At 38.4% G+C, this 27871-nt stretch overlaps 1 protein-coding gene across 11 annotated transcripts in view; it reads left to right on the top strand.

Moving 5' to 3' along the window:
* Window positions 1–27871, top strand: part of GHR (growth hormone receptor) — a 227464-nt gene that overhangs the window by 187173 nt on the left and 12420 nt on the right. For all 11 annotated transcript variants that reach the window (XM_045565745.1, XM_045565741.1, XM_045565744.1 and 8 more), the window contains 2 exons: window positions 19675–19804; window positions 25511–25683. In XM_045565745.1, coding sequence (XP_045421701.1) covers window positions 19675–19804; window positions 25511–25683 — 303 coding nt within the window. The remainder of the gene's footprint in view (window positions 1–19674; window positions 19805–25510; window positions 25684–27871) is intronic.

A 27871-nucleotide genomic window follows, 5' to 3' on the forward strand; every position in this document is an offset into this window, starting at 1 on the left:
TGTCTCTGAATTTGAGGAAACTCAGACTGTAAGAGAATGTAATAGTTTTCTAAAATCAAATAAGCAAGGATTCAAACTCAGGGTGCACTAGCCCCAAAGCCTCAGCTCCTTCTACCATCCTCGTCTTGCTCTAAAACCCCAGGTTTGTTCAGCCAGTCCCCATGCTTTGATCAAAAAAGCACCAGTATAAATCAGAGGAGAAAAAGTAATATTAAGCTTGTGAAATTGCATTATGGGCATGGTAACAAATGTAATACGTCTGTACTGGTGCAGTGAATACCAACCCATTTAACCTCTGTGCTAAGACCCATCTGAGCCTGTAAATAAAGTTTCATTAATAATTATGGCATGTTGAATACCACTCAGGAAATCTTGGTTGATATAGGAAGTAGCATCTATGGCCCCTAATTGAGAGATATTGCCTCTTGAATCAATGCTGGACCATTGCTTCAGGGGGATATTAAGCCTTCTCTGCCAATGGAAGATGTGAAATTTAGCAGCTGACCTAACCACTTGTCACTGCTGACAGTCCTATAAAATTTCTCCCGGGACAAGAACTCTGTGTTCTAGTCCAAATCAAATGAGTATTTCCTGTTTGTTGACCTATAATTTCAAGGGTGCTAAGTCATGAGTTTATAAAGATTCCTTTACTCCCCTCTGTTGTAGGAGTTATTGTAGTTCCATCAAATGGTCCGAAAGCATGTTTGCATATTTCCTTTCTGCCAGATACACTAGCCATTTCGTCTTTTTTTAATGTTCATAATTTAATTTTTCTTTCATCTGTTTACCAATGGTGCCCTGAATCTTAGAACCAGACAGGTAGTAGCATGAGGCAAGTGAAAACGCACTGATTGTGAGTTTCAGAAAACTGGTTCAAATCCCACTTCTGTTTTTTACTAGCTGCATGAATGTAGGTAAGACAGTTTAACCTCTTGGAGTATTACATTCCTCATCTATAAAATGGGGCTAATACTAACTGCCTTCTGTGGTTTTCCTGAGAATTAAACATCTGTGTTTCTGGAACATAGATGTGTGTAGTAATTGCTGACTCTATCCCAATGCTTCCCCCCCAGCCACCCCGTGTAGGCAAAGGCACATCCCAAAAGACCCAAAGCAAGTTGCCCTTCTTTCAAGATGAAGATTTTCAATCTCTCCTTCAATGGATCCTATTCTAGTGTTTAATTTCCTGTATGAGCCTGAAGTTGTCTTATATCTTACCAAATCTCATAAAATGAATGTGATACTATATTTCAAATGTTAGCCTTTAATGACCTTAGGCCAAGAGAGGAGCCTCTGATCTTTTCTCCTTTTCCAGTTACCAGACAGCACATTCTGCCTGAGAGTTGAGACTCCCCCAAAAATACAAATCAGCTACAGTAATAAAAAATGGAGATTCCCAAGCCCCTCCCAGAGAGTTTGATTCAATAGGTCTGGGGTGGAGCCCAGAAACCTGAAGTTGAACAACCTCCCCAGGTGGTTTTGGTGCTGCTGGACCAGGCTCCCAGGACCACATTTTCCAAGCACTAGCCTGTAGGAAGGCATACACCTTCTCTAGCAGAGTTTGTGCAGACTACTAATTACAGCCTGTCAGCAAAGCTCTACAAAGAAAAGGGAGCCAACATGTAAGAAAAGCATCAGGGCTGTGAAACTCCTCATCTGAGAGGGTTTTCTCTCATACCCTCATCCCCTTGTGTCTGCCCAGAATGCCACACTATTTTCTCCATACCTAAGTCAACCTCTTATTTTTAAGCCATTCCTCGTTCTCCTATATATTCCAAAATAGTGAATATATTTTTAGGAATTCTCTCACTTTGTGGGCATTCATCTGAAAAGATTTAATTATAATATAAGAATAAATCCCCAGCTTATCCTAGAGTGTGTCTTTCTGCTCTAATGTCTGGGTCCTTCCTTTCCACACAGTTACATTTTATCTGATGGGCAGATGCCTCTTCTTTAAAATTTCGTATACCTTTGTGCTTCCAAAAGAGCGATCTTTTAAGGATGAAGGCACTTGGAGAGTAGTAAAAGGATAAGGAGCCCAGGTCTCAGCCTTGGATCTGTGTACCCAAATGTTTACCTGATAAGGTAAACCTGAACCATGCATGGAAACAGAGTAGAATGAAACAGAAAGTGTTTGAATAATAAGAATTTGAAAATCTATGCCCTGTGGTGACATTGGCAGTCTCTGAGCCTCTTGCTTCATTTTACTCATTCATGTATAATGGGATTATGCTCAGTCAAAAGTCATTAAAATTGGGATTCTATATCCCATTAGTGAAATAATTTTTGAGCATATACTTACAATATATCTGTTTACATATATGTAAATTATATACATGCACAGTGTTGTAATACATTGTGTTCATCATAAAACATACATGAAAACATAAATTTTAAAGTCTTGATGAAGTTGAACCAAACAGTATTTTTAAATATTTTACTTTTGATGTCCAATAGAACAAAATACTTCCTGCAATGTGTTTAAACAAGTTTACTTCTTTTGCAGGATGTGGGGGAACCCTCATTTAACAGTTTATGAAACAGCAATTTGAAAGTTGAGTCTGTCTCATTTATAATATTTCAATATTGAGTTTTACTGGCTGTCTCTGTCTTATTTCTGAAAAAATCACAATATACATAAAGTTAGAAGTTTATCCTTAATAATAGGAGTAGATCTTTATTTCAAATAGTCTTTGGGATAATTTCCAAAGTCAACTTTGTATCAGATTTGGTTAGAGCTAAAGAGAGCTTACTCTAGGGGTAGAAAAAAGCATCAGCTCAGCCATTTTCTTATTGTTGACATGGGTTTAGATCAGTAGTTTTACTTTCGTTGTGAGATTTCTTTACATGAATCTTTCTAAGCGACTTGTTTGTTGCATGATCATTAGTTAAACCAACATAATATCAGCATAAACTGTTTATCCATCAGATCAGCCATGTTGAACCTGGAAAAACTGCTCTATTAACATGTTAGGAGGAGAGATAGCTAAAGATACTACAAACAGCCCCTCTGAGCTGTAACCCTCCCACTCTTTCAGAATTCCTCTCATAGCAAATGTGACATGTGACCCAGACACACAGGCTGAGTGAAGGCTCTGTGCAATTCTTACACATTCAACATTAGGAAACCATTATTTCTTTCCTGTTTTAGATACACGACACATGTAAATAAAAGTATTAGTATTTTCTTCTGACTCCCAAATGGATCACTTTGTATGGTCCATTTTGAAGACAATAAACTATATAATCTTTGGATCTTATGGATGGTTATGTATCCTCTAATTTTACTTAATTTCAAATACTTCTGCTGCCAGTATTCACACCCAGATCTTGTTAATGTTCTTTTCTGTGCTGAGAATCCTGATGTTATATCCTGCAGCATCCACTCCTAAACCTGTCTTTTCACTCCTACCTATCCCCTATCCTCTGATTATTATGCTGCCTCTGATGGCCAAGGGGGAAATTCTGGAAATACATACCATATTGCCCTACTTGCCAGGAGTCAGCAATTATACAATTCAAAGTTGCAGAAGTTCACCACAAGCAATATTCAGCACCTTACTTTGTGTAAGGAGTAACCTCGATTAAAAAACATACAAGAACCATGACTTCTTCAAGAATGTTTCAGAGCATGCAAGAGCTTAATGTTCCATGGAAACATTTACTTTACTCAGGCAAATTTAGACTCAATCTCTGTGTAGTTTCATTTTCTTTTCAATTTCCTAGTTAATTGACTATACACCTAGATACTTATTTGCTGCCATCTAATGTAAAAATATACTGATTATACGTGGAATTTTGAGCCCATGACATAGTTGAATATTAGTACTCAAAATGAGTCTTCTTTTTGGTTTCTTGTAAGCTTTCAAAGTGCCTAGTCAGGGACCGATCTTTCTTATCACCATGACCCTGAACATCATCTTAATATTGTATCAAAGAGCCTAGGGTTCGGGATCAAGCTTGGTTTGCCCTCTGTAAATGTGACACTTGGAAATTTGGTGAGGGCTTAGCTGTTGGTAAGCATGAAGTAAATATACAATAGTAATAATCAAGAAGTCATCTCAGTTTTGTGACCATGACTTTCACTTCATGAAGGCAGTGAAACACACAGCCTGGTGTCTTACCTGCAGTGTAACCGTAGGCAATTTGTTTCTCTTTTGGGAGGGGGTGTCATTTTCTTCTTACCTAAAATGAAATGGTGGGTCCGGGTGATTGTCAAGGCCTCCTCTAACTCTAAGAGTCTGTGATTACGTATAAATGATTTTCTCTGCCAAAAATCATGTTCCTAGAATCCTTTTTCACGTCTGAAATGAGTATGGTTTCTCTAGCTCTTCTGTGTGGCTGTCTATCCTTTGCCTTTGATTACGGTTAGAAGTAAGCAGAAATCCTGGCTAGGAAGAGAGAGGGGAAAATGTGGACCATGATTTTATTCCGCTTATTCTTGAGAATTGTTCAATGGAATGTTGTCCACCAGTGGATGAGTAGATGCTTGCCAACATGCATCTAACCTCTTCTCTTCACTCACAATGGAAATTTAGAAGTATAATATCTGTTATAATCAATTTAAGCATCCTACAATGCACACAGCAGCACCTACCAACAAAGAATGATCTGGTCCAAACTATCAATAGTGTAGAGGTTGAGGAACCCTACCATAAAACCTAGGGAGTCTTTTACTTCTGACCTAAATGTGGTTTACATGTAAGACTGGATGCATGGATAAGAAAGAAGTTTCCATTTGGGTAGATTATGAAGAGATTTGCTTAATCTGGTGCTTCAGATTCTCCTTGTGAGGCATGCCTTTAGGCTAAGGCATTGCACTACATAAGGCCCTATTATATTTCACAAATTTCCTTGGAAATGAACAGATGAAGGCATTGGGACCTGCTAATCCACTAGAAGTGGCATAATAATGGTGGTCGTTCTTTACAGAAGACTAACCATGTGCCAAGCACTGTGTATAAATAATCTGATTTATTTTTCAGCAACTGTATAAGATAGGCATTTTGCTCTCATTTTACACACGGGAAAACTGGAGCTTAGAGAATTTATAAAATATTACTAGTAAGTTGCACAGCTAGGACTCAAACTTAAATCCAGCTAGCTTCTAAGCCTGTGCTCTTTCTACTGCTCCATACTACCACTACCTAGCAAGGCTCTAAGACAGGAAAGGGGGATGGGTGTGTTTTAAAGGAAATAAGGTAGGAAAGTATTAGAGACTGCTCAGGAAGGTTAGGCTGGGTCTCCTGCTGATCAGCCCTTGAGTGTCCATGAACTAGATGAAAACTCTGAGCTTTCTCAGGAAGGTGGACCAAAGGGAATGGATTCATCAACTTGGGTGTTAGCAATATACTATGATATATGATTTGCCAATTCAGCAATGTTTTTTAGATCTTTTCTTTTTAAGCCTGATGCAACATATTTTATGAATTCTTTCTTGTTATATAAATATATTTTTCCTTTTAAATAATCTCTATCATCTAAACCATCACTGTCAAATAGAAATATAATGTAAGCTACATATATAATTTTAAATTTTCTAGTAGCCATATTAGAAAAGTAAAAGGAACAGATGAAATTAATTTTAACCATATATCTTATTTAGCCTAGTTATCCAAAATTATATAATTTTGAAATGTAATGAATCTAATAAAAGCAGTATTAATGAGACATATACATTATTTTTTATATGAAATCTTCAAAATCTGATGCATATTTTAACTTTACAGCACATCTCAATTGGGATGCTAAATTTCCAATAATTAAAGTGAAATGTAGTCATATCAAAGCCATAAAGTTGTATTTGCAGAAAAACATTTTGCACTGCTTTCATTTTTAAATTTGAATTTAAATTCATTAAAATTGAATAAAATTAAACATGCAATTCCTCAGTCACACTAGCCACATTTCAAGGCTCAGTAGCCACACAAGGCTAGTGGCTACCATACTGGACAGCACAGATCTAAACTTGCTACTCAGAATGTGGCCTCCAGAGCAGCAGTAGCAGCATCTGGGAACTTGTCAAAAGTGCCAAATTTCAGGCCCCACCTACTGAATCTGCATTTTAACAAGATCCCCAGGTGATGTTTATACACATTAAAGTTGTATTTATCTAAACCACAGATCTCTCCAACAAAGAGCTCCAGAAAGAGCACATGGATCAATAACTGTGAGGCTTGAGGATATTTGCCACAGGAAGAATAGTGCCAGGGTTTGTATTAATGATGTGCTCTGTCGAAAAGTTGTAAGTTTCCCACAAAGGCAGCCATGGCTATTTCTACTGTTTGGGCTGACACAGGGCCATCCTGGAGCCTAGAGTTGGCTCTGTTCCCAGGATCTACCTCAAAGAATCTAACACTGACTCCCATGAGTACCACAATTAAGGCAGCTGCACTCCCTACCACCATATATATTTGAAACTGCAACTTTAGAACCCCTGAAACACAGCCGTGAGCATGTGTTTCTGCTCCACACAAGTGGAATTTAAGGCTAGACCTCCCTGGGAGACCCCAGGAAGATTACCCACAGGAGGGGCTTGTGCTGTCTGCCACACTATCATCCCCTAAGAGGTGACACAGACACACTGAACATCCTCTTTTATGGGGCTGGTCCAGTTCCCCATGGGGATTCAATGCATGCTGCTTCACCTCGCTAAGCCTTATTTAGTTTGTTTTTCACAGGACTCCATGTTGGATGGGCCTTTCGATATTTTTGCCTGAGGAATTTATTGTAATAATCTAACACAGAAGTTCATTGTTCTAATTCAGTGGTCCTCAACCCTGGTTGCAAGTTAGAATCTCCTGGGGCATTTTGAAAAATACCAGTGCCCAGGCATCACCCCAATCTAAATAAATTAGACCTGTGGAAAGTATTTTATTAAAGATCCCCAGGTCATGATAATGTGCATCCAATTAGAAAAAGCTCTCAGCTGGCAGTCAGGTCCCCAATTCAATGCTTCTCAATCTTTAATGTGCATACAGATAGCCTGGGATCTTGTTAGAATGCAGATTCTGATCCAGTAAGTATGAGGGTAAATAAACCTAAGTTTGTGTGCAGATGTATCTCTTCTGGTCTTGTGGCATTTTGCTGGTGATCATCAGTGTTTCCATCTCAGACAAACTGGGATGAGGGATAATGACCCTACCTTTCCTGGATACTCCTGTTTGAAACCTTCCTCCATCCATCTGACCCACTGACCCTCAGTTCTTATTAATCACTACTTTCTCCGATTGATTTCCTAAAGCAATTACTATCCTTAACTATCTTTTGTTGTTAGCTACTTCTGCATCTTGCGTATATAAAGGTGTTATTTCCCCTATCAGATTATAGCTTTTCAAGGTAGATCCATATATCATGTTATTTTTATAATTCTCACTGTGCCTAAAAGAGTGCCTTCCAGATAAGCGCTGCATAAATGCTTGTTGATTAATTGAAACATAGACTATCTAATGTGATCATCTCAAAAAAATCCCAGGGACTTTAAAATGTTTTTGTTTGTTGAACAGAAAAAGAAAGTTTAGACAGGCAAAAGGATAGGGGAGATTGGGGCTTTAGAGTTTTATGTTAGCTTATTTATATAAAAATGTACATATTTACATTTTGAAGAACTTTATTATAATTTAATGGTTTTAATTGTTTAATGGAATAGGGAAGCATTGACATTTTGGACCAGATCATTCTGTTGTGGCAACTGTCCCGTGCACTGGAAGATGTTTCCCAGCATCCCTGGCCTCTACTCACTAGACGCCAGTATCACCCTCTCCTCCAGTCTTGACAACCAAAAATGTCTCCAGTCATTGCCAAATGCCTTCTGGGAAACTAACCCCTGGTTTAGAACCCTTGGTTTAGAAAAATGAAGTGTGGTACAGCCTCCTCAATGTACTAATAGGTACCTAAAAAATTAAAATTAAAAACATACACGTGAGACAATGACAAGTTCTCTTCTGAGTAATGTGTATATTTATAAATATTAATAGAAAAATGTTTTCTGTTCCTGCATTTTGGATGCCATGTGCATGTTTACCATATTTATCTTTGTATTTATCATATTGGTCATTCTTTTTATAAAAATAGAGGTATAATATGTACAGATGCTCCTCAACTTACAGTGGGGTTGTGTCCTGATAAACCTATCATAAGTCAAAAATATCATAAATCAAAAATGCCCTGATAAACCCATCGTAAAGCTGAAAAATCCAAAGTCAAACATCATGAGTTGGGGACCATTGGTACATGAAGCATTTTAAAAATCTGAATGTAGACTTAGGAATTCAAATATGTAGTGCTAGTGACTCCACCAAGCAAGAAAATGTACACAGAGCAAAAGTTATTAAGAAACGATGACTGAGATGAATCTTGTTCTCAGGGAACTTGCCCAGCCTCTTTATACAAAATATTCTGTTTGGTGTGCTGTGATCCTTGAACTGAATATACTGTTTCAGCAAGTGATAGTTTTAAGCCGAAGCCTGCACATAAACAGATGTTCAATGATTGTTTGTTAAATAAATTAACAAATGCATGAATGCATGTTGAATGTAGCTCTAAATCCTAAAACTAAAAAGCTTTAGTGTGTTCATTTAAAAAGACCCTGTTTTGTTGCATTTGAAACTTCAAACCTTAGAAATGAAATTACATAGAAGAGTGTATTATTGTCAGTCAGAATTAAATGGCCTCAACAAAATTACAAGATGGGGAAAAGAAAGTCTCATTCGTCAGTTGGTTTCTTCTGGCAATAGAAGGCTCCCCTTAGACTTCATTAGGTTCAGATTTTTCGGTGACAGAGACTTGATATTGGCAAAGCATTGCCATACTTTCAGGCTTGGATTGGAATGCTCCCACATTTACTTTTTCCTACCATTCCTGGCTAAGAATTTGACATGTGAGAACCAGACAAGAGGCTCCAGTGGTAGCAAGCAGGATGCCTTCTGAGCTCAAAAGGGAAAAGATGATATAAGTTAGTGGTTCTTAAATTAACCATCAAATGCTACACATTAAAATCACTGGGGAGCTTTTAAAACTCCAATGCCTAACTAACAACAAACCATCTGAAAAAGAAATTAAGAAAACAATCCCATTTACAAAAACATCAAAAAAATATGTAGGAGTAAATTTAACCAAGGAAGTAAAAGATCTGTTTACTGAAAGCTATAAAAAATGGTGAAAGAAATTGAAAATGACACAAATAAATGGATTGGAAGAATTAATATTGTTAAAAAGCCAGTAGTACCCAAAGCAATCTACAGATTCAGTGCAATCCTATCAAAATTCCAATGCCATTCTTCATAGAAATAGAAAAAGCGATCCTAAAATTAATATGGAATGACAAAAGAACCTGAATAGCCAAAGCAGTCTTGACCAAAAAGAACAAAGCTAAAGCATCATGCAACCATATAATAAAATATAATACAAAGCTGTAGTAGTCAGAACATCATGGTACTGATATAAAAACTAACCCATTGGCCAATGAAATAGGGTAGAGAGCCCAGAAATAAACCCACATATCTATGGTCAATTTATTTTCAACACAGGTACTGAGAACACACAATGGAGAAGGACAGTCTCTTCAATAAATGGTGTTGGGAAAACTGGACATCCACATGCAGAAGAATGAAATTAGACATTTATCTCACCCCTTGTACATGAATCAGCTCAAAATGAATTAAACACTGAAACATAAGACCTGAAACTGTAAAACTATTAGAAGATTACCCTAACCAACCAGAATACAAATTTGACTGAATTTAGTGCTAATTGTTTTTGTGTAATTTTCCAGTGTAATTGTCTTTGACATCTCAAAGCCATACTATGTGGAATATATTTTTTACAAATAATGAAACTCTATGAGAGAATTGGTAGAATTCTATTTCCTAAGTCAGTTCTTCTTCAGGGAAGAACCTCTTTGAGGTCATGTTCCTGTTTCCATCTTCCAAAAGGCTGCATTATTGGAACTTTGGGCTGCTGGACTTTGGCAGATCTGCCTCTCTAGCCAGAGAAAAGAGCACCAAAGAAATAGTGCCCCCACCTTTCTATCTGACAATCCCGATTAGCAGTCACTATGCTTTTAAGAGAATCAATGGATAAAAAGCCTGAAATCAGGGAGAAGAGAGAAAATTTAAAATCCAACAGAGAAGTGTATGATCACTCTGTCCAAGATGATTAAATGAAATAATTTGAAAGCCATAAGTAAACTAAACGTACCAGGTGTAAATATTATAGAGGAGAAAGGAAAGAGAAGGAAGGTGATTGAGTATGTTGAAAACTAGGATAAATTATGTTCAACCAAAGTATTAAGAGAATTAATAAATTTTATGAAGAAAGCGTACCATGAAAACTAAATAAAACAACAATAAGCAAGTTTTGGTGACAAGTTAAATGAGAAATGCCAGTAGTACGTGTGCAACTCTATCTCCTGATTCTGCTCTACAAATGAGCTATCCGCATAGGCTGTGTCTGGTTAACTTCACCTGCTGGATCACAAGTGCTGTAAATACTTTTCCAAGACGCTACAAAGTTCAGTGGACTTGAAATTCATCTTAAAGCAACTGGAAATGCAGACTATGCCTTTATTTAGGTCAATCCTCTAATTTTTTAAATGCACCAGGAATTCATTTTTAAAAGTTTACTAGAATGTAATTTAAAATAATAGAAAAGGAAGAAGTAAACAGGTCAGGGGAGAACTTGTGAACTCTTGTTCTCAGCTCTAAGCCAGCAAGTGCCTACACAGAAGACTTCACAGCTGTACCTTCCTCAGTTCTACAAAGAACCATGAGGAAAATCAAGTATGAATACAAATTCCTTATATTCAGTATTGTCCAATAGAAAATATTTTATTAAATTTTTTGCCAGTAATTGAAAACCTTGTTTGCCAGTATCCTATACTACTTTTGGAACTATTTATAGTTTCATAACCATTTGGCAATTCCATAGGTTAAAAAAAAGTGTACCAGTCTTTTTCAAATGCGTTCTTTGACACTAAATTATTTATAGGGCAATTCAGTTACTTTTCATAATAGTGATAAGCCAAGAAATTTACAGATCTCTTTTTACCATATTTTGATAGACAAGCATCCATCCAGGATGTGATCTTTGTTGAAAAGGGGTTTAAGATGCTCTTAAGTAGAGGAATTACTGAATTCCTGAAGCTCTTCAAACAAAAAACCACTTTGGAAATGACAAGAGTACTTTGGAGAAGAATACTTGCCTCAAAGCAGAGCTTCAAGAGGGAGAACTCTAGCAAGCTGGGTGAGGAGTTCATTCCTCTCAGCCTAAGTATTTACTGCAGGCCAACTGGGGGCCAGGCACTCTGCAAAGCTCAGTAAACTCAGCACCGAATCTGGTCCCCAGGGAGCCCCCAGCACAAATTTAGGATGAAGAAGGAAGGAAGGAAGGAAGGAAGGAAGGAAGGAAGGAAGGAAGGAAGGAAGGAAGGAAGGAAGGAAGGGAGGGAGGGAGGGAGGGAGGGAGGGAAGGAGAAAAATTTAACACATACAGTTCAACCACGGAGCCCGTTTCATTCAGGGTGACTTTAGCTCAGAGAGGTAGAATAGTTGGATGGACTATTAATGAAAGAAATTGAACTCCCCAAATTCCAACTCAGCACTCTTTCTAGATAATACTTTTTTTTCTGAAAAGAGCATTGCCAACAAACCAATAAAGCTTCTGCTGTGATTTCAGAGTGCCCAGGACACCAGGGAAAATTATCAGGTAGCATTCTAAATGTTCTGGAGATCCTTAGAGAGCCAGCCCCATCGTATGCATGAGTCTCCTGTAATTCTGCTTTCTTTATGAGTGGCTTCATAGACTTGCAGCATTCTCTTTTAATTGTTTCTCAGGAGAATGCAGAGAAAGCCTTTGGAATTTTTTTTTATTTTAACACTATTATGTAACAATATAGCAACATTCTCCTGTTTTCTAGAACTCAGGCTTTGATAGGTATAACTGTCTAGAACACAACCACAGAAAATCACCTCTGAATGGGTGATGGAAATAGCTGTCACCACCTGCAGTTGGATATTTCATCTAGTACCAATGGCCTTATAATTACATGTTTCAGCGAGTACTAATGAACTTATAATTACAGAAAGAATTTCAGATTTAACATTGTTCATCGTTTGCTCTTCTTGGGTAATGGCAATTAACAAATTATAAACTGGCAATCACAACTGACTGTGAGGATGGAAATAATAATAGTGAACAATTATATAGTGTTGACTCTGTACTAGGTATTGTTCTAAAAGCTTTACATATATTAGTTCACTTAATCTTCACAATAACCCTATGACCTACTATCATTATCCCCATTTTACAGATGAGGAAACTGAAGAGGTTAAGTACTTTGCCCAAGATTCACAGATTGTAAGTGATGGAGGTAGGATTGTACCTAGGGAGTCTGGCTCCAGAATTGATGCTCTCTAGCCTCTACCTAATATTATCAAAAGTAATTTCCTGGTAGCTTCCATCAGTTGTCATGGCAACTCTCAAGATAAAAAAATCGTTATTGTTTTTAACAAATTATGTCATTCCTGGGAAGGAATTATGTGTGAATCATACAAAGCTGCAGTCAAAGCAAAGCAGTGAAGCTACTTAGTGTGGGGTCAAGAGGCCTGTCTCTCCCAGCAGCCCCATACATATAATTACTTATGTAACAGTTATACTGCAAGTCAGTAGGATAATCCCTGATCCCCATGCAAGATCATACAAAATGTTAAATGATGTTTGACAGGTTTTGTCAATGATTCAGAGAATCTTAAAATATATTTTAGGAAAAAAGAATTTCAAAAATGGTTACCTGGAAAATACAGTTCTGTTGATCATCTCATGATCCATGCTGGATAAAGGAAACATTCTTGCCTTGCTTTGAGGGAATTACAGACTAACATATCTACTAATTTTCAGCTTTCATAGAGGCACAATTAGCTTCATGTACAATGTTTCTCAAACCGAAAGTGATGACACATTAGAAAATCAATTTATGGGATTGCAAGCAGCATCATTTATAAATTGAAATCAGAATTCATTGCAGGCAGTAAGAGTAATTTGGAGATATTTTATTTCATATCTATATGTGTGTGTGTTTATATATATATCACATAAATGTGTGCATATTTATTTTAAAATATTAAAAAATATTTTTAAGTATAAAAATATATATATATAAAATATTTCTTGCTGAGGGTCACTTTCAAACACTTTGAAAGCCACAAGTGTAGTGGTTTAGAATACAGACTCTGAAGCACAACTGCGGGGTTGGAAGTGGGTCTGTACCACTTAGGAACCAAGTGATCTTGGGCCAGTTATTTTAGTTCTCTTCACCTCAGTTTCCTCATCTGTACAGTAGTGAGAATATCAGTACCTACCTCATTCCATAGTTGTAAGAGTTAAAGGAATTAATATATATCATGTGTAGGACGGTGTCTGGCACCTGGTGACCTCTGAGAAGTCATAGTTGTTATCATATTGTCATTTCCCCCTCCATTCTGCAGCTAAGAAGGGAACTTGGAAAAGCAATGATGTGGAATGCAGTTAACTTTTCCTCGTGACAGAGTTAGATCTTCACATCTTTGCACTTGAAACCTTTGAGCATCATGCATGTTCTATTTGTAAAATTGCCTTACCTGAATATAAAGGCTAAATATAAAGATGTTTTTAAATCACTGATACATTTAGGCTAATCAGTCACTCAAAGATTTTACCCAAAGCCTGTGCAGGCATAGTCTAGGAAGTGGACAAATTCTGCTGGAATCACCATCTCCTGTTTATTATTTGTTAGAAGGAATATTACAGTTTCACCATAGTTGGCCTTGACCAGTGTGCTTATGCAATCCTCAGAACATATGAAAGCTATTTCAGTTGACAATAAGTATTTCCTCACTTTTGGCTTGTGTTCAGCAATAACCATTTTTTATCCAGATCAGGGTGAATGAGCATGCTGTGACTGTTCTACTCTTCTAAAACTTATCTTTGATTGACTGCATATGCATATTTCATAGCAGAATCCAAATCTACCACCATGGGCCAAAAGTCATTCAGTTCAATATGCTTTTCTTTAATTACCGTATGTTCCTTATTATTTGTCATGCACATGTAACCACATACTATGGTTTGGTCTTAATCATTTCTGTCATCATTGACAATTAAAAATCATGCTTGAAGGTCATCTACCTACTCCATAAAGTTGTTTTCTTTAGTATGTCATTGTACAAGTTTAATTCAGTGGGTCTTCTTAATTATATTAAGGACTATTATTTTATTTTCTGTTGTAGTGTTTGTCTACTGCTCCTGCAATTCAAAAAGAAATTGTCAACTGTATATTTAGTTACATTTTGGTCAAAGGGCAAGGTTTTCCCTTCAATCCCCTACCTCACACAACTTATCTAAGTTCCCCATCCTCTGTTCAGGGGTAAAAACAACTGTCTAGGACTGTCACCAGTGGATGGTCCACTGGACATGGTGCGGTGGATGTGCTCCATTTAAGGAAGATGGCCACTGAGTGCCTTCTGCTCCACAGTTGGAGCTCTTGGCAGAAGATTGTCCTTTCCCTTCAAAGACTCCTATTCCTCCTACCTTCCCCTGCCTCTTCAGTTGCTCGTCTTTCTCCTTCACTCCTAGCCCTAAACCCCAAGCAGACTTTAGGAAATTGTATGTACTTGCGTTTGGTTTTTGTTTCTGCTTTATTATGAGTTGAGAATAGAAAAGCATCTCTGGTGAGAGAACAGAGGGTAAAAACACAAGTGAACACTTCACTATATAACTTCATTGTATAACAGCTGCTTGATATGCTCCCTCTGTGTACTCTTCGGGAAGATCGTCTTCCTCCAAGGGGGGAAAGTGACTAGGCAATGAAGAAGGAAGCCAACTTCAGCCTGCCCAGCCAATCTGACCAGCAAAACAGTCATGGTCACTGTCAAGGTTATATGTTGCAGCCAGCAATTTCCCCCAGTTCACTCTCACACTGTCTCTGTGTTAGTGTAGATTTGGATATAATATCAAATCTTTCAATACTGGAATTTAGTAACCTCTTCAATTTTTTTGAACAAAAATTTCAATAAGAATACCATTTTAACATCTTCTTGGTTCTTATTGTCATTTGTAAACTATAGTCTATCAGAAATTTAGGCAGAACCATTTAGATGTACCATTTTGCACATATATTTAAAATAGCTCTCAGTTCTGCTGAGAGCATCATGAAGCATTATTATACACTTCTGGGGTGATAATATTCATATCCTCCCTACACCTTCCTGAACTAGGCTTTCAGGAGTTTACACCAAGTGCCCACTCTTGATACATAGCTCTGCTACAACTCCTCAGGAAATCTAACAACGTGGAAAGCCACCTTTTCAGTCTTTCATATAACTTTATTTCTCTATAGAAGTGGTTCTCAACCTGGGCTACACATTGTAATCACTGGGGGAACTTTAAAAAAATGTTAAAACCCAGGCTGCATCCCAGACAGATTGATTCAAATCTCTGGGAGTAGGCCAAGGCATCAGTATTTTTTATAGCTCCCCCTTGGATTCCAATGTGCATTCACAGTTTGGAATTGCTGTTCATAGGGCTTGCCAGTTTACTGAGAGTTGAATTAAGAGAACATCTGAGCTTATCATTTCCCTTATGAGAATTTTTTGAAAAGCAAGAAAGATTGTTGAACAAAACAGCTACAATATTTTGCTAGTGTGAATAGCTTAGATTGAAATTATACAGACCTGTGTTTTAGTCCCATTTCTGCTACCTATAGGAGTATAAACGTAGGAAATTCCCTTAACCTCCAGTTTCACCCATTTCTAACTGGAAATAACACCCATCTTCTGGAGTTTTTGTTAGTGTTAAATGAGGTAATATGTGTAAGGTATTCAACATGATGTAATAAGCTTAAAAAATCATAAGAGAGAAGGAAATATTACTAGTTCAGAAATGACTATCTGTTCATGGTTGATCAGAGAAAACTAGGAGTCTGTACTAGCCATTTGTTGTTTTATGATGACATGAAAAAATAACATTCTAATAGGATTTTTAGACGTAGTCAGAAAGGTGCTCATTTTAAGATTGTGGCAGTCCTCTAGGACTTGGAAAAACTCATGATGATACTAAGGAGCTGAACTTTAGGAATGATGGATGTCTTCAGCCTACTAATTGAAGCGGGAGGTATCTGAGGAGGAGCTAAGCAGTCAGCCACAATACAGTTCTTCTTGCCTCCAAAAGAGGAGTTATGCACTTTCCCACACTCACTGTGATACATTCCATTTGCTAAGAAAAGTGGCTTGTGTCATTCTTGAACACTGCTTTCAAAATCTGATATATCAGATTCATATTTTTTGTATAAATAGCATTCATACATTAATATTTAGTAGAGTTAATAATATTTCCTACCCTTACTCCAGATTACACATCAGCTGGGTCCTCTGCTTCAGGATCTCTCACAGGCATGCAATTAAAGTGTCAGCCAGGGCCGTGGTCTCATCTGAAGGCTAGACTGGGGAAAGATCGGCTTTTATACTTACTTACACAGTTGTTAGGAGGATTCATTTACTCAAATGAACTGAGGACCTCCACTTTTTGCTGGTTGTTGTCCAGAAGTCACTGTCAGTTCTTTGCCATGTGGTTCTCACCCACACAGAAATTTACTTCATCAAAACCGGCAACAGGGTGAGTCCTAGTGAGACAGAAGTCCCGATCTCTTGTGACCTAATCATGAAAGTGACATTGCTCAATGCTGCCATATACTGTTGGTTAGAAGCAAGTTACTTAAGGGAAGGAAATACATAAGGCTGTGAATAACAGAAGGCAGGAATCACTGGAGCAACTTTAGGAGCTGCACTTAACAGCACATACCCAGCCATAAAAGAAAGGGGGAAGGAAAGAGGAAGAAAGGAGGAAGGTGGAAGGGAAGAAAAGAAGGGACAAAAAGATAGACATAAAAAAGACAAAGAAAATATAGCTTTTGTGTAGTACATCTATATCCGGGTTCCATGTGTAGACACACACTTCATCACATTAGCACCACAACCATAAATTTCCTATTTCTTATTTAGAATAAAAGGATCATAAGGACTTTCTATACATCTGGAGTTAAAAGGAAAACAGAATAAACATAAGAATACTCAGTTAAAGTAAGTAAAATGTGTTTCAAATTAGTTTCTTTTTAAGTTTTTTTCCCAGATGACAAAGTTTTCTTTTTTTTAATTTCTGTTTCAAGTTTTGAGTTGGGTTTATTATTCTTGCCATTATGTTACACGCATATTACACAGGGAATATAGGAAGCTGGGTATCCTTTGCATTTGGTATTCTCTGGTTGTTTCAGCTCAAATACCAAAATTATGTTTTTGTTCTGTACATTATTGTTAATGGTTGTATATGTCTCTTAATTATAAAACTGAAGTTGTATAGTACCTTGTATCTCATCTATTCCAGGCTCTGTATTGAAGAAAATGAAGCCCAAATGGCTTGGAAAGGTCAAGGTTAAATAGTGTCAGAGCCAGGACTAAAATACCAAATCTCTTGATTTATAATCTAGTGCATTTCTTTTTGCCTTCTGTGCAAATGGTCAGAATGTGAAATATTCTTCTCAAACCTACAGGCATAGTTGTGGTTTAAATATGCTTTAATGATCACTAATTTTCTAAAAAGACCTAAAATAGCATTTTCAATGCTTCAGCTAATAGAAAATTACCTTGATCCATGTACTTTACTATATGATAAGTGTTCAGGTAACAAAACACTCACCTTTCTCACTGTACTCACCCGTAACAGATCACACAGGCTCCTACGCTTCCTTGGGAGTGCTTTGAGAAGGGTTAGTCAATGCTGACCACATCAAGAGGGCTGCCCCTCTGCCCTTGGTACCAAGACACATCCCACCCATGCGCAAAACTCATGTAAATTTCTCAGTTCATACAGGAAAAGGAGTATTTCTTACAACAGTATGACCATGGGATTTTATTACAAAAAAAAGGCCTGCTGTCACCAATATGTGCTCCCAGAGATAAAGACATATCTGCAACTCAGGATTTTCTGAAGCTTCGCTTGCTTATAGCCAGACTATTCAGGGCAAGAGGTATTCTTAAATAAGGACACATTTCCCAAGCCTGAGCTTCTTCACTACATTAATATGGGTACTAGTGAAGGGGGGGTGGTGAGCTCTCCATTTCCTAGCCTTATCATCTCTTCTTACTCTGCTTATTTTTCTACATAGGATCCCCACCTCCCCCAATCCCCACTAGAATGGAAACTCAAGACCAAGACTTTTATCAGTTTTTTCACTGCTCTATCCCTACAGCAGGGCCTGGCACAAATTTAATGTTTAATAGTATTTGTTGAGTGAATGTCTGAATGATGGATTTGTTTAGGTTTATAGTATCACATCCCTTATGAGTTTGTTGCTAGAGGAAAAAAGAAGCTTGTTTTTGGTTCAGAATACAGGGTATCCACCTGGAATTTAGAATCGGGAATTTTTATGTGTGTTTTGCATATTATTTATTTTTTAATTATCTTTTAAAATATTCAGAAAGATAATTTAAGATTGAGAGCTGCCCTAATGCCCAAGAATGAGAGTTTTAGATTAAAGAACAAATATATTAAGTTCACAATCAAATTGATGACTAATCATATAAGAAGCAAAAAAAAAAAGAAGAAGAAGTGAAGAAAGCTGACCATCTCCAAAATGGTCACGGACATCAGAGAAATGATTTACAAAAATGGGTTTCGCTTCAGACTTGTCTGTTGCACGTGTATAGCTGCCGATTTCATAGGTGCAGAGGAATTTTGGCTAATATCCATGGTACCAAGACACATCCTTATAGAAAGCATTCTCTACTTCCTAAATCAAAATTAACAAATATGTATGCATAGTTGTTTAGAGTTGGCATCTTTTTAAGGAGTTTACTGGCTGATCTTGTGAAAGAATGCAAACATAAGTGACTTTCTGTCAAAATCTATAAAAAGAAAAATGGCCCTGTGGTGGATGCTGTAGTCCCCACGCCAGATCCCCTCTGTCCACCTGATGTCAGCACAGCCATATATGGTGCCCAGTTGCCACCTTGCACATTGCTGTGCACATGCAAGTGCCTGGCTAGGCAAAGGCCCTCAGCCCATGTGCAGGTCCAGCCTAGAAGTGCATGGAAGCTAATGTCTCAAAGGAATCCCTCCACAAGTGGGTCCTGACAGTCAGTGGATGAATGTCCCAGCCTGCTCCCATCCTGTAGGACAATGATGAGGCACATTGTACACAGCTTCTCAGAGTGGCCTCATTGGGGTTGGACCCCAGTTGGCCACTGTGATAACCAGTTCAATCACACACACATTATTAGCTGTTCTCTTTTCCCTTCCCAATCTCCCCATTCCCTCATGTCTAGTTGCTGGGGTCACCTTCCAGATGAACTACCTGTACCCAAAACCTCATCTCTAGCTCTGATTTCTTACAAAGGCCCTAAGAAATAATGCTTGAGGTAAAGACAGAATGGTTTGTCTCTAGAATCCAGGGCTGACACTAGCAAACAATAGGTTCTGAAACTATGACCTGTGAGAAAAGCCTTTGTGGAAGACATTGGCATCACCTCCTAGATACAGAATATGCTGGCTTCGTCCTAGTACTTTCTTCTTTGCACACTTGAAATATGTGTTTTGTTAGGACCACATATGACCCTCCTGATTTCATGCCTTGCCTTTTTTTTATTCTAGATTCTTCTGGGAAGCCTAAGTTCACCAAGTGCCGTTCACCTGAACTAGAGACTTTCTCATGCCACTGGACAGACGGGGTTCATCATGGTTTAAAGCACCCAGGATCTGTACAGCTGTTCTATATTAGAAGGTGCAGCCTTCGTGCCTTTCTGATTTTTCTTTCCATGGATGTGCTGACTAAAATATACTGAGTCCCATGCAGTGTAGGAATGGAAGTGATTCATTTTAATAACCTAAAAGTATCATTCATTCATTTATTGAAAAAAAATTAATTAAGCCCTTACTATGTGCTGGATGCTATTTTAGACACTGGAGTTAGAGCAGGGATTCCAAAAAGATAAAAACCCTGGTCTCATGGATATTTCTTTCCAATGGGAGGAGATAGGCAATAAAAAAATAAATAACATGTCAACTGGTAATATAGGTTAATAAGGAAAATAAAGCTAGAAAGAGGATAAAGAGCATTAGGACTATGTGTGTGTGCACGTGCATGATAGCATGTGAGAAGGAGTGTATCAAAGTGTGAGTGAGAGTGTGTGTGGATACGCGTGGGTATGTGCATGTGAGTGAGAGAGTGTGTGTAAGGGGCTTGAGTTCTATTTGAAATGGGAGTTCATAGGAGCCCCCTTTAATGTGGTATGTTAGAGCAGAGACATAAATGAACCGGGGAGGCCATGTGAATGTCTGGGGGAAAGCTTGTCCAGGCAGAGGAAATTGCAAGTGCAAAGGCCCTGGGGCAGCTTTGGAGTATTTGAGGAAAGCAAAGGACATCACAGATGGCACAAGATTGAAAATGGGGAGAGTGACATGGGAAGGAGACAGAGAGTTACTTAGGGACAGACTGTGTCAAACAAGGTTTTGAATTTTACTTTATTTGTGGTAAAAATCCTTAGATGTTTTTTGAAAAGATGTATTGTCTAAAAGATACATCTTGGTTTCTATGTATAGCATAAACTACATTCTTCCTTAATTAGATATATTCAGCAAAGTACTGTAGTACTTTTCTCTTTCATTTTTAACAATGATCCTGTGAAATAACAGGGGAAGAGTGAAACAAAGATTTCTCAACATAGTTACCACCCAAATAGTTTATTTCTTTCTCCTTACTTGGCGTTATTTCCTTTTCTGTTTACTCTTACATTGTACCTTTTTACATTTTTTAATTTTAGGTTTAAACACTACATTATTTCTTCTTTTCCATCCAACCCCCAGGGAAGGGCTAAGCCAAGATGCAGAGTTAGTGAGGCCCCTTCCGTTAGGCCCTTATTGTTCATTATTCTGAGGATGATGCTGTCTACCCCATAGAGGATCTGGGAAAAGGAAGAAAGATGTGGTGAGCAGTTGAGGACATGAGTTCAGGGGGCCACCAAATCTGCCCTTCAGCCCGGCCCTGGCACTGTCTTACCAAGAAATTCTCCGCACAACTCAGCCTCCTCATTTGCAGAATAGAGATAGTAGACTTGCCTCATGGATTCTTGTGAGGATTTTATTAGAGAATACATGGAACACCGTTGCCACACTGTGTCACACATAACAAGTACTCAGTAAATGGTAGCTGTTATTCTTATTGGTGGTACAATAATAATAATTTAAAATAATAATGATATAGAATGCTAATTCCTGGGCTGTAAAGATGATTTTTGATTCTTTATTGTTTGTAATTATTGATATGCTATAAGATCATTTTTAATGCAAAGCTGGGATTTTAATTTGCAGATAACAAATACTTCGAGTTAGCAACCAAGGCTGGCCTTCCCCACCTTCTAGGTTTGAGAGAAGTCTCTTGGACGTACCCCAAAGGGCACACAAAGATGAGGTGATTGGGCACTCGAATACACTATTTTTTTCCTTGCAGCTGACACTGCAGAGAGATAGGGGCCAGTCAGCAAAGATGATTTGTATAAATACATTGAGACATGAAGTTAGTATGTTTGGTAACACTTTTTAATATGTTTGGAATTATGTTATTTGTAAATGAAGAGAGAGACTTACTAAGCGCAATTTTCATGCTTTACTTCAACAACTCAGAGAGCCAGCTCAATCAAAACAAATAAAGTAAGCTATTTGTACAGGTACAATGAAGCAAATTGAACAGAGAAATAGCAGAATAACATCTTGAGCTGGGCTCACTTTATGCAAATAGTTTTTTCACCACATGAATAATCACCAAATCTGAATGTGAGCAAAAAGAGAAATCCAAAGGTATTAAGGTGTCACAGATATACATTTGTGTCTTACTGTCATCTGTCACAGCCACATGACTCTGTCTGCAAGCCTCTTTTGCAGTCCCCAGTCCTTTCAGCATCCCTGGTCCAAACCCAGGCTCTGTGCTAAAAAGGATCCTGCTGAAAACGTGACCAGATGGTGGGAAAATTTCAGGCATATTCAGAAGGATGTCTTAGGTTTTGTCCTAGTGGAGTTTGGAATCCCAGGGGTAAAAATTATCACATCCTTAAACACCCCAAGTGCAACCTCACGGTTGAGTGCCAACCAAAACTTGCAAAATCAATATTTTGTGTTTTCTATTAAACTATAGCTATTTTGAATATTATAGCAGAAGCCCACAGCCCAATTTATCTGAGAAGGGTTGAATTGAGGCATTAGGAGTATCGGGACTGGGCTGCACTGGCCAGTGCACATATGTATTAGACTTCTCATTGCCCACTTACACAAAGAGGACAATTAAATGCATTTTCTGACTCTCGTCATGGTGTCTGAGAATTCAGTGACAACTCCTGAAACTATAGAATCATGCTTCCCATCCCTGATGCGAAAATAAAACTGTAACATGATTTTATCCAAAACCGGAATCAGTGAAGGCAGAAAGGAGCAGAGAAGGGGTGGTGCAGTAGGCATTCAGTTCGCCGGCCTGGCCTTGGCATCTAAAGCATAACAGAATCTAAACACGTCGGGCTGTCAACAGGACAGTTCAGACACAGCCCCACAGGCAGTCACATGTTTTCCTTAGCTCTGCTCCTTGCCAGGTGAGCTGGCAGAAGAAGCAGCCTCAACGTGTCAGGGCAGCTGATTCAAAACAGTCTCAGCCTCCCTGTGATGGAGATGGTGCCAAATTCAGCCTTGGAGCTTGGAGGGGACACAGCATGAATGCAAATCACAAGCATGGCAAGAGGAGGCCCTGGGAAGCATGTCTGAGCTGCTCTGCTCTCAGCTCCTTGCACGTAAATGCCTTGTTTCTAAAGGAAATGGGCATACGTACACTTGGTCCTTAAGGATGTATCCCCCACTTCTGCCATCCCCACCCAAGCCCTCCTACCAAAATTACCCTGGCCTTATGAAAGAAATCTCATTTTTCATGCAAGTTTGTGGGGGAAATTAGAAGGGAGAAAGGGCATTGTTATTATACTTTTCTCCCCTAAGGAAAGTGTTAAATATTAAGCCAAAATGACATGAAAACAGTTGCTCTTAAAACATAAATGTTTTATTTTTATGATTTCTTTTCCAATTGGTTACCTTTAGATGGAAAATATTTCTTTTGCTTTTTATTCTGATTTTTAATGATAGTCTCCTTCTACAGTTCTCCCTCCTTCTATTTCACAAGATAGTCTGGGAGCAAACCTAAAGCACTTAATTTGGGGGAGTAAGAGCAGGAGAGAGTAGCTGCCATAAATTGGCTTTGGTCATCTGTATAGAAATTCAACCCAGTGAAGAGAGATGACAGAATATCTGTTTTATAAGTCCATTTGTCTAGATTTAATAGTTTAAAAAAATAAGTTTTGCATATTTATTTAAAGTAAAATTCAACTTTGGTTAAGGAAGAATGAAATTGAGAGTTGTGTTTTGAACTAGCTGTTCCTGATACATCTATGCTTAAGATAAGTGTTTTAAGTTGTTTGTCCTGTGGAGTTAATGGATTTGGGATAATCTAAACAAGGATTTTTCACACAGTCCTCATGGGGACCAGGGTACTGACGTGCCAAAGTTGAGAAACTGTGTGAAACACAGCAGTCACAATCTCCATGTTACAAATCCAGACCTGCTAAGCACCATTCTGCGTCTTTAGAACACCTTAATACTTTGAGTTTTCTAGCTTTTACACTACTGATTATACCAAATGTAATTGATATCTCCTCTACTAGTATATAAAAGGCTCATTCCCTGGGCAATCTTGTTAAGCCAGTCTCTTCAATGCACTTTTACTTAGTTTGAATGTCAGTATCAAATTAACCATAGTATAGTTCAATGACCCACTTATCCCTATTTTTTTAAATCTTTTTCCTGCTACTCTAAATACATGTACATGCATTCACACACATATACACAAACACACTTTATCCTTTCTTTTGTCATTTGCCCACTTACTTTTCCCATCAGGGATGAATATCCCTCTCATCCAAGGGTATGCAACTTCTAAGAATCTCAACCAGAATTTAAGTAACAATTCACTGTCTTAGACCCAGGAGTCTCTGCCATTTTAATCCCAAGTTCTTTCCAACAGCTGATGAGCAGCTGTCTCAAGGACCCCCTGATACTGCACAAGTTCCTCCTAGTGCCAAACAGACCAGCCTGAGAAACAGCTGTAAAGAAGACAACATGTGTCTTCTCCTCCCTCCCTTCCAGGCCTACAGTATCTTCCTCGCCCATTGCCACCCAGCACCTGTCCCAGAGAGGGATGGTTCCAAACCTGCACAGTCTGGCCTGCCAGCCACAGGCACCTCTGCCTACACAGGGTCATTCCTACCTCCCTCTTCCTCCATGGAAGATTACATGATTTTATGTCCCCTTGAGTTATAAATCTTCTCAACTAATAACCTAATGAATAATAAGAGGAAAAGGAATGACCCCAACCACCCAAGTAGCAACTCTAATTTGAGAAAATTCTTTCCTGTCATTCCATTGCCTCTTGCTCCCTTCACCACACTCATGCCCATACTTCCTTACTTCACTGTCTTTAACCCGTTTGTTCCCTCCCTTCCTTTCTCTGTTGCCATCTATTAAACTTGTACCCATCCTTTAAGGTTGCTAAAAACCCCACCTCCACCTTGAAACCTTCCATGATGAGCCAGAAAAAATCAATCCGTCTTCTGAACTCTTTGGGACCCTAATGGGCACTGCTAATGAGCACTCACTCACACTCCTTTGTAATATGCTTTTTAGTTTTTTTCCCCTAAGGCAGGAGTAATTCTTTAGATATCTCTCAATCCCCCGGAGTATATAGCACAGTGTTCTGTACATGATCAATTCTCATTGAATATCAATGGAATGAGTGCAAGAGACCAAAAAGAGCACTCAGATGGGAATTTCTGAGTTTTGTTGCATCCTGAAGTTAGGGACTTAATCTTATTTATCATTATATCTGCACAGTGCTGGTGCCAAACGTAATGTATCCCTCAGCCTGGAAAACACATCAGCTGCCTCCTCACTTTCTCCCACCATGAATTGGAGAAACATCCAGGTCCAAAGCTTCACTGTTCTCTGGGATCCTGTGGGAATCAGTATAATCTGGAGATAGACTCTCTGCGCTATTTTAATAAACGAACATTTTTAAAAACCTCCCTAAGCTCCAGAAACCCTAGAACCATCACATAGAATGGGGATAATATAATACCTACCATAGGAATCACTTAATTTAGGAGCTGGCATAGCATGTGCATTCAATAAACGATGCTTTTGTTATAGGCAGAAGTACCTAATGGCCTCCTAGTAGCCTTTAGACACTGATGACACTGTCCACAGATGTGGAAATAGTGTTGCTAAAATATTTCCTCACAAAGTATTTGTGTTCCAGTTTATTGAATCTGACTGTCGAGCACCTCACTTTGACTTAAGCTGTGGCATGATTTTTGGAAAGATTATCCTTTTGTATTCTCCATTTCAGGAGCACTCAAGAATGGACCCAAGAATGGAAAGAATGCCCCGATTATGTCTCCGCTGGAGAAAACAGCTGTTACTTTAATTCGTCATATACCTCCATTTGGATACCTTACTGTATCAAGCTAACTAACAATGGTGGTACAGTGGATCAAAAGTGCTTCTCTGTTGAGGAAATAGGTAAATCACAGGTTTGTGTTTCGTTTGACATAGGTTCAGACTAAGTAAGTGGGAAAGCCCTCAATGTCCAAATGTAACCATGTAGGAAGACTGTAATAGTGCTCTATCGGTACGTGGAGATCTAGTTTGCTGGAGATGGGATCAGCTGGTGAAAAAGAGAAAAAGGGTAGGAGTAATTTAAGTTGACGCTAACATAAAGCAGCCTGGCAGTAAATGTTGTGAAGAAAGGAATGGGAGCCTTGTGGAGTCTTTTCCTTTAGGTCTTTAAAGCTGGATTGCATTCTTGTGTGCCACTGCAAGGGATGAACTTAATATACTCTTAAGATTCCTTCTCTCCTAATTGTCTAATATGATGATTATATTCAGATCTACTGAAATATACTGGGTTTTGACCTCTATCATTGCTATAATCAAAGCCTAGATTTTCTTTATCACAAAGTATAATAATTCTGGAATTTTACATTTACAAAACAGCCATGAACCATTTAAAGACATGTTTATAAGATCTCAAAACAAACATTGGAGATCATCAGCTCAGTGGATTCAATGAAAGATGCAAACAGAGGACCCTTCGTCCATCATGTGGACACAAGGGGGAAACAAAACAAAGCAAAACAAACAACTATCCATACTTAGTATATTTGTGTTTATACTACAATGGTATAAACAGCAAAATAGAATCAAAGAAGGACTTTCAGTAGCTGATCTTGGTGCCTCAAAATCTATCCACATAAGCTCGTTTGTTGCTTACAGGAATTCCTTGGTCATTTCTCTCAGATGTGCTCCTCTCATATGTGGTTTCCTGGACATCAGTACACTGGAAGAGACAGGAGAATGCAGCTTGAAGCTGCAGAAAGAAACAAATAAAATCCTATAGCTTGGGTTTGAGGGAAAATATTGAGAAAACTGTAACAAGCAAAAACGATAACCCAATTGCATAGTTTGGAGAGACAAATTCATGTATGTCCTAACATCCGTGGGGGTAGCTATTGAGCTGTAGCTAATGGGATAGCAGAAGGGGGTAGTATAAAGACTACTGGGTTAAGATCTGTGTCCTAACCCCATCCCTGCCAATAACCAGCCCTCCTCATTTACCTGGCTGACTTGCTCTGTGTCAGGCACTATGCTGGGGGTGGTGGCTATAGAATGAGTAAGATACAGTCCAAGAGGGGAATCTGGCGTGTACACAAATAATTTTAGTACAATGTAGTAGGTGCTGGACTCAAGGTGTGTGGAATGCAGAATGACCAAAGTGGTGACCAAAGGCATGAATTATTGACTGGCCCCGAGGGATGAGGAAGGGCTACATTGAGAGAGGGTGGCAGTTCAGTTATCTCTTAAAGCATGAGTGAGAATTGCCAACTATCACAGTGGACTATGCCTTCCAGCAGCTACTAAGTTCCAAAAGTGACAAACAGCACAGAGTGTTCAAGGACCCAGGAGCAGTTAGGCAGGCCTTCTGGCCAGCTGGAGAAATCATCAGTGGTCTTGTGAGCTCCACAAAGGAATGTGGACTTTATCTTATTGCCAGAAGGTAATTTTGTAGATGTTTAAATAGGGAAATGACCTGAAGATAATAATAGCTAGCGCTTACCAAGGACTTACTGTGTGTCAGGTATAATAATCATGTGAGATAGATTCTATTATAATTCTCATTTTATAGATGATGAAACTAGGGCTCAGAGCAGTTAAATGACTAGTTTAAGTCAAATAGCTGGTAAGTAGATAGCTCTGGGATTTGGACCTAGGTAGTGTAGCTCCAGAACCCCTGCTCTCTCTCTTCTCTTGAGGCCACACAATACCACCTGTCATGTTATTTATGCCTCAATTTCTGAGATTTCTTCTAGCCTGAAGTTAGGGACTTAATCTTATTTATCATTATATCTGCATAGTGCTGCTGCCACCAAACATAATACCTCCCTCAGCCTTGAGCACACATCAGCTGCCTCTTCACTTTCCCCCACCATGAGTTGGAGAAACCCAGGTCCAAAACTTCACTATTCTCTGGGATTCTCTGCAAATCTCTGTAGTTTAAAAGTTGACTCTCTGCACTGTTTTAATAAAGGAATGTTTTTAAAACTTTCCTAAGCTCCAGAAACATCATCTGTAGAATGGGAATAATAAATTACCTACCACAGGAATCGCTTAATTTAGGAGCTGGCATAGCATATACATTCAATAAATGATA

This window comes from Lemur catta, chromosome 12, assembly GCF_020740605.2.
Source record: "Lemur catta isolate mLemCat1 chromosome 12, mLemCat1.pri, whole genome shotgun sequence".
NCBI classification, from domain to species: Eukaryota; Metazoa; Chordata; class Mammalia; order Primates; family Lemuridae; genus Lemur; species Lemur catta.